At 42.4% G+C, this 14,841-nt stretch overlaps 1 protein-coding gene across 1 annotated transcript; it reads left to right on the top strand.

The window, feature by feature from the left end:
* Nucleotides 1–1,632: 1,632 nt before the first annotated feature.
* On the top strand, nucleotides 1,633–12,559 carry bin1a (bridging integrator 1a). The gene is made up of 18 exons (XM_030786662.1): nucleotides 1,633–1,713; nucleotides 5,343–5,423; nucleotides 5,564–5,618; nucleotides 6,036–6,130; nucleotides 6,703–6,798; nucleotides 6,887–6,979; nucleotides 7,099–7,191; nucleotides 7,361–7,446; nucleotides 8,437–8,512; nucleotides 8,710–8,765; nucleotides 9,651–9,723; nucleotides 10,064–10,189; nucleotides 10,479–10,574; nucleotides 10,836–10,859; nucleotides 11,452–11,613; nucleotides 12,063–12,125; nucleotides 12,248–12,349; nucleotides 12,458–12,559. The coding sequence occupies exons 1-18, from the start codon at nucleotides 1,633–1,635 to the stop codon at nucleotides 12,557–12,559; spliced, it is 1,560 nt and encodes a 519-aa protein (XP_030642522.1).
* The last annotated feature ends 2,282 nt before the right edge of the window (nucleotides 12,560–14,841 follow it).

The raw sequence follows: 14,841 nt of genomic DNA, 5'->3' as shown, positions 1-14,841 counted from the left end.
CTTTGATCTCACTGAATTCTGCTCTCTTCTTCTGAAATTCCAAACACTTGATTCAAAGGATTTCTCTCATGGCATCATCAGTCTATTTCTGGAGCCTCATTAGTTTAATTATACCCTCGGTAAAACCATCTACAGATGGCACAGCTCTGAACACACAGGACTCATCTAAATGCATTCTGACTCATGCTTAAGCCATTGATGACTATTGATAGAACTGGTACTGGACATAATATGAGACGAACATATGGAATCTATACGTGAATGTTTTATCAAATTACCACCCCTTAAAGTTTGACTTAAATATGTGCAAATGTGTAAAGGCCATAATATTCCAAACAGGTACAGGTTATAATCCATTCTCCAAAGCAGAACTTGCAGCATTCGTGAAATGTGTTTTTAAAAAAGAAGGCTTCAGTTCAGAATGCCTCTGAATGGTAGTCTAATGCTAGAAACAGTAAATTAGAATTGAGCCTTGTGTAATACCATGACTATGAATAGTAAAAATAGCCTATATGTGCGATTTGCCTGATTTCTGAGTTTACTGGAGCTGCAGGTCTCTTAATTCTGAGACACTGAGTCTCAAACATGGGTTGGATCTAACGCTAAATGCCCCAGGAGTTTGTTCTACATGTGCATGTGCTTCTACTATCAGTGGAGCTATGGTTTTCCATACAGCTTTCTCTCGCTCTTTCTTTCTTTCTTTCTTTCTTTCTTTCTTTCTTTCTTTCTTTCTTTCTTTCTTTCTTTCTTTCTTTCTTTCCAAATTTCTCTGAACCCCAAACTGCTGAGACTGAGGCCAAACCCCAAGGCCTGCTGGACCCTGCACCCCTTATTAATGTCAGATTGGTGGACGAGTGTTGGGCAATGACCATCTGATCTCCCTTTGATGTACAGAATGGGTGAACATTGGGGTCTGCTTATGCCAACACCACGTATGTCATCATGACCAATGTGTGGCACAGAAATACAGTTTTAAAGAATATATTTTATGTACATTTATATACATAGTTGTGAATATATTTAATATATTTAATCTAGATATTTTTAAACGTTATTTTTGTTGTGTCTAGGTCTTAAATTATTTGTGCTGTGAATGATGAAATATTCGCAATTGAGGTGAAGTGTCACCTCAACGTCACTGTCGTTGCTATTTTATTATGCCTGAACCAATTTAAACGAGAGATATATGAAAATTTCCATCTTTGTCCAGCAAAGAGGACAGATCAGGGGTCCGTGAATCTCAAAAGAAACCCTCTCTGATTATGAGAGCACAATAAAAACTGTTTAGAAAATTTTACGTCTTCCGGAGAACTCAAAATTATGCGACTGTATTCCTGGTGAAACGTTTGATAGCCTCGTGCTTTTACCGTGGGTCCGGGTACACGCTGTTTTTGTGTAGGGTCACTTTAAGACGTCGCTGTCTTTGAGGCTGTGAACGCGCATCCATCTATTGGGGAATTCTGCGTGCGTCGGGGCAGATGCGCCTTATTCCGTGGGTGTCTTTAAAAGAATAAGGCAAAGAAAATATTCAAAGCCCCCACCCTAGAGTCCCCTGTAAATTTGTATGTAATTGTGTTTAATAGATGAGTGTCGCTTTCCAGTTTCGGCATTTACAGTGAAAAGCTGGACAAAATGGCTGAGTTAGGGAAAGGGGTCACTGCGGGGAAACTCGCAAGCAATGTGCAGAAAAAATTAACCAGGGCGCAGGAAAAGGTAAGAGAATCCATATTAATGTTTGACCTTTCAAAGAAGCCTAGCCGTTTGGTTACTGTGGCGGCGCGTTTCCGTAATACTGGAGAATGAAATTGTTATTGACGTTAGTCATCAAGCGAACCATGATGGTCGAAGGATTACGCTGTCACAATGCTCTAGCCTTTGCTGTTGAATTTTATTCTTCGCCGATGTTTCTCACTACTAAATAAAAAAGAAAACAGACGTGCTTTTGGAATTGATGGTGTTATGATGGTAGCCTATTCAAGAAAAAAAATGCACATTGGACCGCTGAATTACAAGCTGTAATAAAATTTAAGCACCATAATGTGGTAACGGTCCTTTCCCTTGTCACGCATTTTATGCCTGAATACCAGCTATCTCCGAACGGTACTGTAATCTTTCGTCTGTACGTTGGAGACCCAGTGATAAGCACGGCCTGTGCTTACTGAATAAGAAATAAGCCTGCCCTGTCTCTTACTGAGACCTGTCCAGTTTTAATAGCAACAGGGAAGCGTTTCTTCGCGAGCATTCATTTGACTGTAGTAGATGAGCATCTTAATGTAGGCTACTACAGCGGCTTCTCACTAGGGATGTCACGATACCGGAATTTTGGCAGTCGATACCAATATCCAGTGGGTAATTTGTTATTTTTTTAATAGGGGGATGGTCCAGTGGTCACTGACACTACTCTATAGAGTATACAGGGGATGGCAGGTCAACAAGGGGGATGCATTTTGGTCATTTTGCTAACAAGGGGGATGGCATCCCCCCTCATCCCACTACTGCCAATATCAGTGAAATTCTGGATACCTGATACAGTACCAGGGCAAAAGCAGAATCCCATTTAGCATGTTTTTTTATCAAGAAAACCCCAAAAAGACAAAACAAAACCACACAAACAAACAACAGCAAAAATATGTATGAACGTCAACAAATAAGCATTAGAGCAGTGTCACTTAAACTTCAAGTATCAGCATTAAGGGTAAACTGCTGCTTCAGAGTATCTCCTACGTTATTTGGGTAAACAATGTAGTGTTTGCATTCAGTAACAGCATGTAAAATTAACAACACGACGAAAATATGAAAGATACACTAGTAGTTAACCATAAATAGCTGGCTTCACTAACTACTTAATCATAGCTGTCCAAATGGAGCACTGTAGCAGTACCATGAAAACAAAAAACAACAACAACAAAAAAATTAAATAAACCTATTAATCAAAATATGACCATTGAGTTCCACTTCCAACACTGGTATGTAGCCTTCATGTAAAAAAAAAAGTCATCTTGATACAGTATTGATTTCAAATTTAAGGAGCTGTAACCCCACTGTAACCTCAATGTTTTTATACATTATCTCTGAGTGTGACTGACATGGTGACAGATCATTATTGTTTGTAGATGTGTACTCCTGTTCTGAATGTTATTACATTAACTTCACACAACCCTTCCATGCGTTGAGGAGCCCTTTATACGAGGCGTGTGTGAGATACATTTGGTGACATAGCAAGTTTTAGTTACGCTTAGAATTGAGATTTCACTGGTCAGCTCAGAATCCCAACCTAAGTGAAACAGAAAGTTGTTTAACTGAAACATACCAAGAAATGACCAAGACTACACTTCAAGACACAGATTGGGCTATAGATCACAAAGGCAACACTTTCCCAAGACATAATGACACATCCACTAATGTCTGCTTTATCAGAGGTTATAGATAGCTTATTACAGCATAGTGTATATCAAATATTGAACAGGTCAGTGAACTACAAGACATTTCATAGCCTGTACTGTACTGCAGGATATCTAATGCTAGCTATTGATAAACCACAAGACTTCAGTGTCATGTAATATGCATGTATTTGTGTATAGTTAGTTTTCTTTCCTTTTTATTTTACTGTTCATTACTAAAAGCAATTGTCTCAAATCACTGATTGGTTCAGGAGGTAGTGTGTAGTATGGGTAGTGCTGAGATTGACGCAGGGGTAACTGACACTCTTAGAGTAAAGAATGGCCCAGACTGCCGGACTGGACATGTCAGACTGATTCATTAGCATCACGTAAGAGTTCTTAATCTAGTTATATCGATGTGAGATGTTAGAATGCATCATGAACAGTTTGTGATGCAGGTTAAGCAACTGAAGAAGTTGGTCAGATGTTTTTACCTGGGTACCGCATTGGCACTTTGACGTGTGGCTTTTTAATTAAGTTATGAATAGCCCTCCTCATAGCCATCCCCGTGTATTCAGTTTCCTATAGGCGCAGATTTACATTGACCTAAGCAATCGATTTAAAAGTCATCTTTCGGTAAAAGCAGTTTGTGCTAGGTAATAGCTGCCTTTTTTCTCACACGGTCACTGACTCAGCAGGCATGCTAAGATTGCAGTGGAAGGAGCCGGCGTGACACACAGTATTCTGCAGAAGTCAGGCTCAGGACACGCTGTTGGCATCTCTCTCTGCATGCTTATCATGAGCTCATAGGGTAGAAAAGTCTGTGTGCTTGTGACATAATAGCATCTGTGTCATTTACAGTGTTGATTCAGGCCTAAACTTGAAAAAGTCAAATCTCGGGATGAGCTATATAAACTTCCATCAAGATCACTATGCAAATTACATTCCTTTCAGTGTTCTGCGTGGCTGTAAGAAAAAATAGAACAGTGTCTTTTTGCATAACCTTGTTTATTCAGTGCATGGACACAGAGTTTCGTTCTGGAGAAATCTTGTCAGCCAAGGTCAGTAGACTAAGATAAGTTTAACAATGGCTGGCCATCCTTTTTTTTTTTTTTTTTTTTTTTTTTTAACGGTGAAATTACTTTTGCTTCCTTACCCTTGTAGTAATGGAACAGTTGGCATTGGTCCCTCTGCAGTGTGCCTACGTCCCGTGTAAGACACATATATCCTCTCCTCATGGTCCGGCAGTGAGGGAGTCCTCAGGGCCCGGGGGAGGAGAGACGTCACGATATGAAATGGTTTATGAACGTTAGGTCAGACAGTGAAAGGTTCTCTGAATCGGTGAGATTTATGGTGGGCCGGTGACTGTCTGAGGGCTGCCCTTGGAAAATTTTACAACATTCTCAGAAATTGTCATCTGCCTGTGTTCAAATAGTCTTTGATCTTCTTCAGCAGAGATAGGCTACATGATTGTCACTCTCGTTCTCAGCGAAGTAACAGGGAACCTAAACAGCTCAACCTCCATTCATTTGATGTTTCTGTGCAAAAGCTGTCATCATTATGGTCTTGGATATTTTTTTTTCTACTTCAGGAATATTAGAAAAACATCTCTGTTTACAAATGTATTTGCTGACCCCTAACAGTTCTCTGTAATCCACGGAAAAAAAATGTAATTTGCTGAGTAAAAAATTCGAAATTCACAGTATGTGTGTTGGAGTAAACTTTGAAAAAAATGCTGTTTGTCCCACTTTTGTGAGTAATAAGAATTTTTTCCTTTTTCACAACATGTCATCTAAAACAGTTTTCCCTCTAGCAGTTTGGTAGATAGAAAGACAAGAGCGTTATTGATCCCAAAGGGAGATTGCGTTGTTACAGAAGCCTAGACAAATAACAAGTGATGTTGTATGTTATTTGATGTATATACTAACATGCAGTATTTGTATTTATGTGTGCGTCATGTAGGTTTTGCAGAAGCTTGGTAAAGCAGATGAGACAAAGGATCTTGCGTTTGAGGAAGGAGTGATCAATTTCAACAAACAGCTGGTAAGGAATCTTTCCTCGTATACACTTTGCTCTTCCTCTCTTGTAATCTTGACACGTTTCTTTAAGCGTTCTGTGTTTTTTTTTCTTTTCTCTCTCGTATCTGAGACTTTGTTCTGCTTTGTTGTGTTTTTGCCTGGCAGGCAGAGGGCACTAAACTGCAGAAGGATCTGCGCGCGTATCTGGCTGCCGTGAAAGGTAAGACACACTCAGTGCTGAACTAACTCCTGCTGTCTTCAGCATCTCTGGTCATGGTATTTACTTTAAAGACAATTACTGATTACAGCTTCTGTCATTCGTGTGCATGAGTGATACTTATATATGAGCCCACATTGTGATCTGACTTTCTAATCTGGCCACCCTTGACAAAGCAACAAATGGCACACACAGATTTTGAAATTCTAGCTGTGTATCAGGCATTACTTAGTGGATATCTGTATTTGTTATGGATTGGCACACACACACACACAAACACACACACATTTTTCTTTAGAGTAATTGAACCGTGATTTAGCGGACTACAGTCTAAGTGGACAGTTTAGAGGAGACCACTGTGATAAATGGCTGCTTTGTCTGGCTCTATTGTTGACGCTAGTCTCTGGCTTTTTCCCACAGCGATGGCTGAGTCCTCCAAACGCTTGCAGGATTGCCTGGTTGACATGTATGAGCCGGAGTGGTACGGCAAGGATGAAGTCGACTCCGTTACAGAGGTCATTACCATCATTGTCGTCATCATCATCGTCATCGTCATCATCGCCGTTCTGATATCAGTAACAGAGTAGTTCTTGTGTAGGATAGCTGCAGCAACACACCTCCCCCAGTGTTTCTCCATCTCTTGTTTCTTTTACCGTTTTGCGTGTCTTTGCTGAAGAGATGTTCATGTCCTTTTTGTTCACACTGGTCTGCATTCACTGTGTGTCTCATTCGTCCATTGTTCTTTTTTTGCCTGTTCGTTTTTCCTCTCCCTCTCTGTCTTCCCTCTCTCTCTGAAGGCAAAGTTAGAGAGGCATTAGTGGCTTTGGGAAGCAAGTGTGAGGTAAATCCTGGATTGTTTGGAAAGACCCAAACCATATAGCTGTAGGAGTAGCTAAAAAATTTGAAGCTTAACATTTTCACTTAATTTTACAGATATTACATGTTGTAGATCAAACTCTAGACTTAAGTGAGGTTGAATTTGTGGCTTTAGAGAGAAACATAGTGAATAAGTAGGCTTTTGTGGATAGCGGTGTTCTCCGTGTGTTTCATCTACTTTAGTCATTTTTTTTGTGTTTGTGTGTTGCAGGACAGTGATCTTCTGTGGACTGACTTCCATCAGAAATTAGTGGATCATGCTTTAATATCCATGGACACATACCTGGGGCAGTTTCCTGATATTAAGGTAGCAGATTTTTTACATATATATATGCAGTGTATTTGTGATAACAGAGTGATGGTTGAGTCAATATGAAATATAATGTTGTGTACAGGCCCGTATTGCGAAGCGAGATCGGAAGCTGGTGGACTTCGACAGTGCTAGACACACCTTTGCATCCATACAAAAAAGCAAGAAGAAGGTGGGGGTTATCATCTCTGACCAATCACTAAGCACGCAATATACGCCCAGAGGCATGTTATTAAACCTTGAAAAGTAGGTGTGTGCTGTACAAATGTCTTTATGGTGGCTTTGTTGTATCATCAGCCAGCGTCGCTGTTGGAGAGAGCCACTCCGGGATGGGCTCAGGGGATTTTGTCTGCACATAATGTCGCCCAGACAAACCTCTCTAGAAGTCAGGTGACCAAATCTCCTGTTTCTCCTACCCCCACAAAAATTTACATAACCCTGTCTTTACGACCAGCTGTTTTTCTAACTCTCTCTCTCTCCCCTCTCACTCTCTCTCTCTCTCTCTCTCTCTTTCTCTCTGTATCTGTGTGTGTGTTTGTGTGTGTGTGTGCGTGCGTAGGCAGAGGAGGAACTGGAGAGAGCCCAGAAGGTCTTTGAAGAGATAAATGTTGACCTTCAGGAGGAGCTGCCCTCACTGTGGAACAGGTGAGTCAACACACCCAACTTACCTTCAGCCTGCACATATAAACAGCACCCAGTTTACCTTTAGCCTGCACATATAAACAGCACCCAACTTACCTTTAGCCTGCACATATAAACAGCACCCAACTTACCTTTAGCCTGCACATATAAACAGCACCCAGTTTACCTTCAGCCTGCACATATAAACAGCACCCAACTTACCTTTAGCCTGCACATATGAACAGCACCCAACTTACCTTCAGCCTGCACATATAAACAGCACCCAACTTACCTTCAGCCTGCACATATAAACAGCACCCAGTTTACCTTTAGCCTGCACATATAAACAGCACCCAACTTACCTTCAGCCTGCACATATAAACAGCACCCAGTTTACCTTTAGCCTGCACATATAAACAGCACCCAACTTACCTTTAGCCTGCACATATGAACAGCACCCAACTTACCTTCAGCCTGCACATATAAACAGCACCCGACTTACCTTCAGCCTGCACATATAAACAACACCCAGTTTACCTTCAGCCTGCACATATAAACAGCACCCAGTTTACCTTCAGCCTGCACATATAAACAGCACCCAACTTACCTTCAGCCTGCACATATAAACAGCACCCAGTTTACCTTCAGCCTGCACATATAAACAACACCCAACTTACCTTCAGCCTGCACATATAAACAGCACCCAACTTACCTTTAGCCTGCACATATAAACAACACCCAACTTACCTTCAGCCTGCACATATAAACAGCACCCAACTTACCTTCAGCCTGCACATATAAACAGCACCCAGTTTACCTTCAGCCTGCACATATAAACAGCACCCAACTTACCTTTAGCCTGCACATATAAACAACACCCAACTTACCTTCAGCCTGCACATATAAACAGATGGAGAAGTGACAGCACATCGCTATAACTCTTCTCTTCTCTTCTCTTCTCTTCTCTTCTCTTCTCTTCTCTTCTCTTCTCTTCTCTTCTCTTCTCTATGCCAGTCGTGTTGGTTTCTATGTCAACACGTTCCAGAGTGTGTCAGGTCTGGAGGAGAAATTTCACAGAGAGATGGGCAAGGTGACATTCCCTCTCTGAATACTCATTAAAAGTGTAACTTTTGTTATCACTGATTAATTATGAATACATTATTAAAATGTGTAATACGTCTGATGTTTAATATCTAAGTAAGTAGAGATCTGTTCAATATCAGTGTAATTCAATATCTTATACCCTGCCCCCCCCTCTCTCTCTCTGTCTCTGTCTCTGTCTCATAGCTGAATCAAAACCTGTACGATGTTCTGGTTAAACTGGAGGGACAAGATATGTCCAGGTGAGTTGTAGTTAGCATTCTGTGCCAGTGTTCCCTTAACCTTGTCTTTATTAACCCATAACAGTGTGCTGTTGCCTCTACTGTGCAAATAGCCGAGGAAGTGACATCATACAGAACTGTCTGTGTATTCTCTGTGGTCTGTAACGTAAGAGAATATTCTAGAATAAATGAACCATCACCACTCTCACAGAAAAACAGGTAACGGGGCATTGAGGCTTGCATCAGGTCCCCTGAGGAGGTAACAGTGCTATGGCTCTGGTGTGTGTGTTTATGTGTGTATGTTGGAGTGTTAGAGAGAGTGTGTGTGTGTATGTGTGATTGTGTGTGTGTGTGCATGTGCGTGTGTGTGCATGCGTGTGTGCGTGTGTGTTAGTGTGTGTGTGTGTGTGTGTGTGTGTGTTTAAGCCCTCTGACTGAAGCTTGTGTCTGTCTCTTTCTACCACTGCAGAATATGCAGTGCTATGTCATGTCTGAGACGGCACCGTTCTATCCATTGTCTTTCACTGTTTCTTAGCCTTGTCTTTACACTCTGTTTGCGCTATATTAAATGTGTTATTACTCTGCAGAGAAAAATGTTTGTTTGAGACGTCCACATTTCTTGCGGTTTTGCTGTATAACTTGCATGTCAGATTGAGTATACGCTGAACTGTGTCTGAAGTCTCTGGGCATGATGACTGCCGTGTTTGCTGATATTCTTCCCTGCAAAGGCCTGCTGGGTTTGATGTGTGATGATTTGAATCTAGTCTCTGGTACATAATACGGACCTGCCTGCTAAGGGGGACCTGCAGAGCTTGATCAGACCCAGACGGCATGAGTGTGTCTGGTCATGTCTGGGTTAGTGAAAGGTCAGGACCAAGGTCAGTGTTTGTCCTTTGTGTGTTCCAGTGACTCACAGGAGAGAGCCAATCACACCCTCAGTCCTGGGGGACCTCCAGCAATCCCCAAATCCCCATCTAAGGTAATGTGATGGACATAGACACTCTGGGTTTTCATTCAGTCACTGAGATTGTGTAGTACCAGCTCAAACCCCCATGCTGTTATATTGTTCTCTATATATGTAAAGGTACTTTTTTTTTTGGTTTAAAGATAAAATCCTTTCACTTATTTTCCTCAGTAGAACTGTGGGCATCCAGGACAAACACTTGCATTTGAAAACAGCATTTATTGATGTTCCAGTGCTGTTATTGAACAGTTTGGAGCTTTTTGAAGGATAATATCTTATCATATTTTATCATGTATTGATGCAGGCCACGTACTAACTTACTGATGTGTGTGTGTGTGTGTGTGTGTGTGTACAGTTAAAACCAGCCGTTCCTCCTCCACCCAAGGTCACTCCATCCAAAGACCTGAAGCAGGAAAATATCATTAACCTGTTTGATGAAGCTGCTGCTACACCGGGCATAAGTGTCACCTCTCCAACACAGGTCAGACGCCATGCACAGACAACGTTGCACTTCTCTCTTCTCACACCAGCTCCTCCTTCTCACTGCTGCTCGAGTCATGACCCTCAGTGAAGTGCTCTGGATTTTACAAAATAACCGTACCAGTTCAGTCATAGTCTCAGCTGTCACTGGATTATGTGACACAGTGGTCGAATTATCAAAAAACATTCCAACACAAGTCAGGTGAACTGGTGAAGTTAGATTCCAGTGTCAGACGCTCAGACGTATTGATGATTGTTTATCATTGCCTATGTCTTTGTCCCTGCCACAGTACGATGCTCCAGCTACTGCAAACCTCTTAGACATGGACATAGACTCCCTGCCAGTGTCCAGTCCAGCTGGCTCAGCCACCACCCCTGCCGCCCAGGTCAGCCTCTGTTCTGGCCATAACAAACCGACTGAAAAAAAATGTTTAGTCCATTATGTTTAAGTCCACTGTACACATAGAGAACATGCTACTGTTAATACCCAGACGAGTCATCTGTCAGATAGGTGGATTTGTCAACAGAAGAAAACAGTGGATGATCAAAAATTTTTCGAACGATGAAAATCCTGCGACAGTTGTAAAAAACCCCTGAACCAGCCGTGTGGTGCCTTTATTAATCTGTTCTCTCTCTCTGCATTACAGGCAGCCACCTGGGACTCGTGGGAGGTAAGGAAAATACTGTTCATTATGCTTTTATGGGATTTAACTTCGAGTATCAGACGTGGTAGTTAAGGATGAGCCCATCGTCTGGGTAACTCAAACACCCAGGGTTCTTTCTTGATATCAGAATCCAAGTGCACTAGCTGTTTGCTTACCTGTGGAAGATCGTAAGATAGTACTTCAGTGGAGTCACTGTATTCTGACGGATTGTGACTCTAGACAACTGTGTTGAGCTAACTCGCCTCTGCATTGCCCCTTTTTTTGGATCGTTATGGACAAAAATAAGATTTTCCCCAGCTGTGTACTAGTAATATCCTTACATTAGCCTGTGCTGGCAACATCTTAGTTTTTAGCTTGATGTCATAAACTGTTCAAGAGCTTTCAAAGCTCAAAACCCCAAGCTCTTCTCTCAGCAACTTGTTGGCAAACATAGATTTACACATGTACCTTACACAGTTTATCGTTCCTTCTCTGCTGGCCCCTCTGAACGGATCCTGGTTATACTACCCAATCTGTCTCCTGAATGCCCCTTGCATTACCCCCTTGCTGCCCCCTGTCCACCTCCCTGCCCTTGCTTACTGATCCCTGCACCCCGTAGCCAGAGGAAACTCCTGCACCAGAGGAGCCCCAGCAGTGGGATGACGATGGTAGCCAATCGGCTCAAACCGGCTGGGACGATGATCCTATCAAGAGTGCCCAAAGAGGCTGGGGCGACGATGGTACCCAGCAGAGCTGGGGCGATGATGATGGTGGGGCACAGGTACAGTTTTCTCACGCCCTGAATGGCTGTGAGAGGTTGAGACTGACCTCTGAACCCAGGGGCACCATCCTGTGAATGCAGCATTCAAGCGCTTGGCTTTGCATTGCATTGTGGGAGAATTCAGGAGGTGTGGGGGATTGAGCATGGGTTCTTTTGACGTAGAGATTGACTCTGTGTCTGCCTCTTGCATTTTTCTCTCCCCTTCTTTTCTGTCTGTCTGTCTCTTTTCGTCTCTCAGTCTACAGAAAAAGCTTCTGCTGTGGAAGGACCTACTACTGTGAGTGTTTCTCCGTGACTTACACCCCCCAATTCGCCACTACTGTATGATTGTTTATCTGTGCCAAGTTGCATAGACTATAGACTATATGTAATTGAAGCCCACTGCATAGGATTGGTTTTGTCTCCTTATTATATTTATTGACCTTGGACTCTCCCCATGGTCAAAACAGACAGCTGAGCCGGCCAATGAGAGTCCAGAGCCAGTGGAGATGCCCCCAGGCTTCCTTTACAAAGTAAGTATAACGTAATTCCTTTTCAAAGCAAATTTCTGTGCTCTGTACAGCTTTCCTTCAGTTTTTGATTGTGTAAACCTCTGCTCTTGTCTGTTTAATGTGCTTGATTTTACTCTCTGCAGGTGATGGCAATGCATGATTATACTGCAAACGATTCAGACGAGCTGGAGATGAAAGCCGGAGACGTCGTGCTAGTTATGACCTACGATAACCCTGAGGAGCAGGTTAGCCCCAAACACTCGACCCGGTTTACCTGCGAGCGTCTGTGTACGGTTGCCAACGGAGACGGGAGAGAGAGTCATTTTGCGTGTTTTGTGATTGTTTTGTGGCAGGACGAAGGCTGGCTGATGGGGATAAAGCAGGCGGACTGGGTCCAGAGCAAGGAGCTGGGAACCAAAGGAGTGTTTCCCGAGAATTTCACTCAGAAGATGTGATCAGAACCACAGAGCCCAATTCCTCACCCTCTCCACCGGCCAGACCCGACAGACCGGGGTCAAATCAGTATTTAAAGTATTTAAATGACCAGGCTCCAACACTGTATGATCGTCTTGTTCACTTAATCTAAACTCAGAATGGATGAAGCAGGCAGCAAAAGATGACAATCCCTAATGGCATTGAATTAGGTTTCCCGGGTAGTGCATTACTTGACTCGGCTCTGAAGTCACACAGAAGTTGTCACGGCGACAGGCCAAGCCTGTTTGTTGAAATGTGTTAAATACGTATCTGACCCAGGCCTGAGGCCTTGCACACACTGTATGTGCTGTTAAATGATGAAACCTGGAATTAGGCAGTGGTGTTTTGCAGTTATCAACTGATGTATGTTTACAGTATTGGAGTCGTCCTCAGAGTGAAGAGGGGAGCGTGTCTGTGTGTAAGTGCGGCACCAGTAAACGCGTTTTGTGGACTTGAAAGAGAGAAGTGTCTCTCTCAGACTGGACATTAAGACACAGCAGGACAGGAACCTTACAGTAACTTTTCCCCTCACTGAGATTCCTCTAATCAAACATATTCATAACACGTCTCTCTGCATTATGGGATAAGAGAATCTACACATTCAGTTTCTGAAAAATATTAGGCCAATCATTACAGTCAGAGATATAACAGTAAATAGAGCATCCTCCTCATTTGATGTTTGAACAGTAGAGATGAGAAAAAATTGCATGCGTTGAATAATTACCTGCCAACTAACAATTGATATTTTGTCGGAGCTACAATCAGTGTGTAATGCAATTTAACATGGTTGTCATTCAGTGATGTTTGATATTCACTGAATTCTATAAATCTTTCCTCATGTGTGTTCATCACAGCAGTGAAGAGAGACACGCATAGTACCGTCGAGACTACTGCTCACAAACCTGTAACCGCTCACCGGACGTCAGAGCGTGGTTTTTCTTTTGTTGTTGTTGTTCTCTGGGTGTAATTCTGCAGGGAAGAAATAAAGCGAAATTAGTTTCCACCTTCCGTAATACGCGTAGCCAACGAAACCGTCCTTGTTTTAGCGTATAGGTCGTTTTACGCACTTCAGTTCACTTCAGAATTCTTGCTGCTCAGGGGTAGTGAGAAAATGGCCAGTTTATGACCATCTTTTTGAGTTACAATGCCAAGCTGTCCTGCGTGGATAGGAAAAATGTGGTTTTCTCTCGTGATGTAGCTGGGAGTATGTCGAACTGTTTTCGGTGGATTTAACTGGTTTTAGTTTGCGTACCTCACAGTTTGGCCTGATTCTCTCTTAATGTTCCTCCTCAGAGTTCGTGCACCCAGTGGAGACGGTCTCAATTGTGTCTGTGGCGAGATTTCAAAATAACGTCGCAAAGGCAGTTAACGTTGTCTTTTTTTTTTTTTTTCCCGAGAGGTGCAATATGCAATAACGTCTTTCCAAAACTGTGTGTCATCCTGCACTGTATTTCTCCTCAATCATTTTGATGCTTTGAAAAAAAAAAAACCTGTGAGCTCTGTTACCCTACGGTGCAACTTTTAACAACAGTCCAGAATATGCATATGAAGTCAGTGATATTTGCTGTTTTTTATAGCTTATTTTTGTACATTCAGTGACAAAAAGCAGTATAACTGGCTATTTAAAAATTCCTCAAAAACAGTGTGCCATGTGGTTACGGCTCTTTGACTGAGGGCTAACCCAGTGCAGTTCGTTCTTATACCGTCACAAACGCTTCTGTGTCACTTCTGTAAGTCCCTTGACGATAGAAGAAAGGCTTTTGTCGTGTATTAGCCTAGCTTTGCCAGGTCTGTACACTTTTAACATGCTTACAAGAGATATACAATAGATAAGGTTTAGCACAGTTTCTCCATTCATGTTCTGTATGATCCAAAAAGATGAAACGTGTATTTTATCTCCTCACTCAGATTTTGGGCTCTGTTTATGTCTGTTCTTGAATGATGAGATGTGTATTAGATTTCACCAGCTTTGTGTGTGTGTGTGTGTGTGTGTGTGCGTGTGTGTGTGTTTGTGTGTATGTGTGCATGCTTGACCTTGTATCCTTTGCTGAAAACAACATCAATTTGTGCTGTTTAAGGTACATATTTGAGTTACCTAAGCTGTCAATACTAAACTAAGCCCCCCCCACCCCATCCCACCCCACCCTCCCCCAAACATGTCTGTGGCATCTGGGCTGTGTTTGGATCACATACAGATATACGTAACAAGACAGAAACTCCCCGCCCCCCTCCAATATATGTACTTTGGCATATTGTAGTATAT

This window comes from Chanos chanos, chromosome 10 (genome assembly GCF_902362185.1).
Source record: "Chanos chanos chromosome 10, fChaCha1.1, whole genome shotgun sequence".
In the NCBI taxonomy this organism is placed as follows: domain Eukaryota; kingdom Metazoa; phylum Chordata; class Actinopteri; order Gonorynchiformes; family Chanidae; genus Chanos; species Chanos chanos.
Note: the sequence above shows the minus strand (reverse complement) of the source record. Positions and strands in the feature narration are given on the sequence as shown.

What these genes read in the sequence shown, in the direction of transcription:
- bin1a (XM_030786662.1), top strand. Translation starts at nt 1,633, where the DNA reads ATGGCTGAGTTAGGGAAAGGGGTCACTGCGGGGAAACTCGCAAGCAAT. An exon ending in AAAGCAAGAAGAAGGTGGGG is followed by an intron (nt 6,980 to 7,098) that starts GTTATCATCTCT and finishes TTGTATCATCAG; the next exon opens with CCAGCGTCGCTGTTGGAGAG. An exon ending in ACGATAACCCTGAGGAGCAG is followed by an intron (nt 12,350 to 12,457) that starts GTTAGCCCCAAA and finishes GTTTTGTGGCAG; the next exon opens with GACGAAGGCTGGCTGATGGG.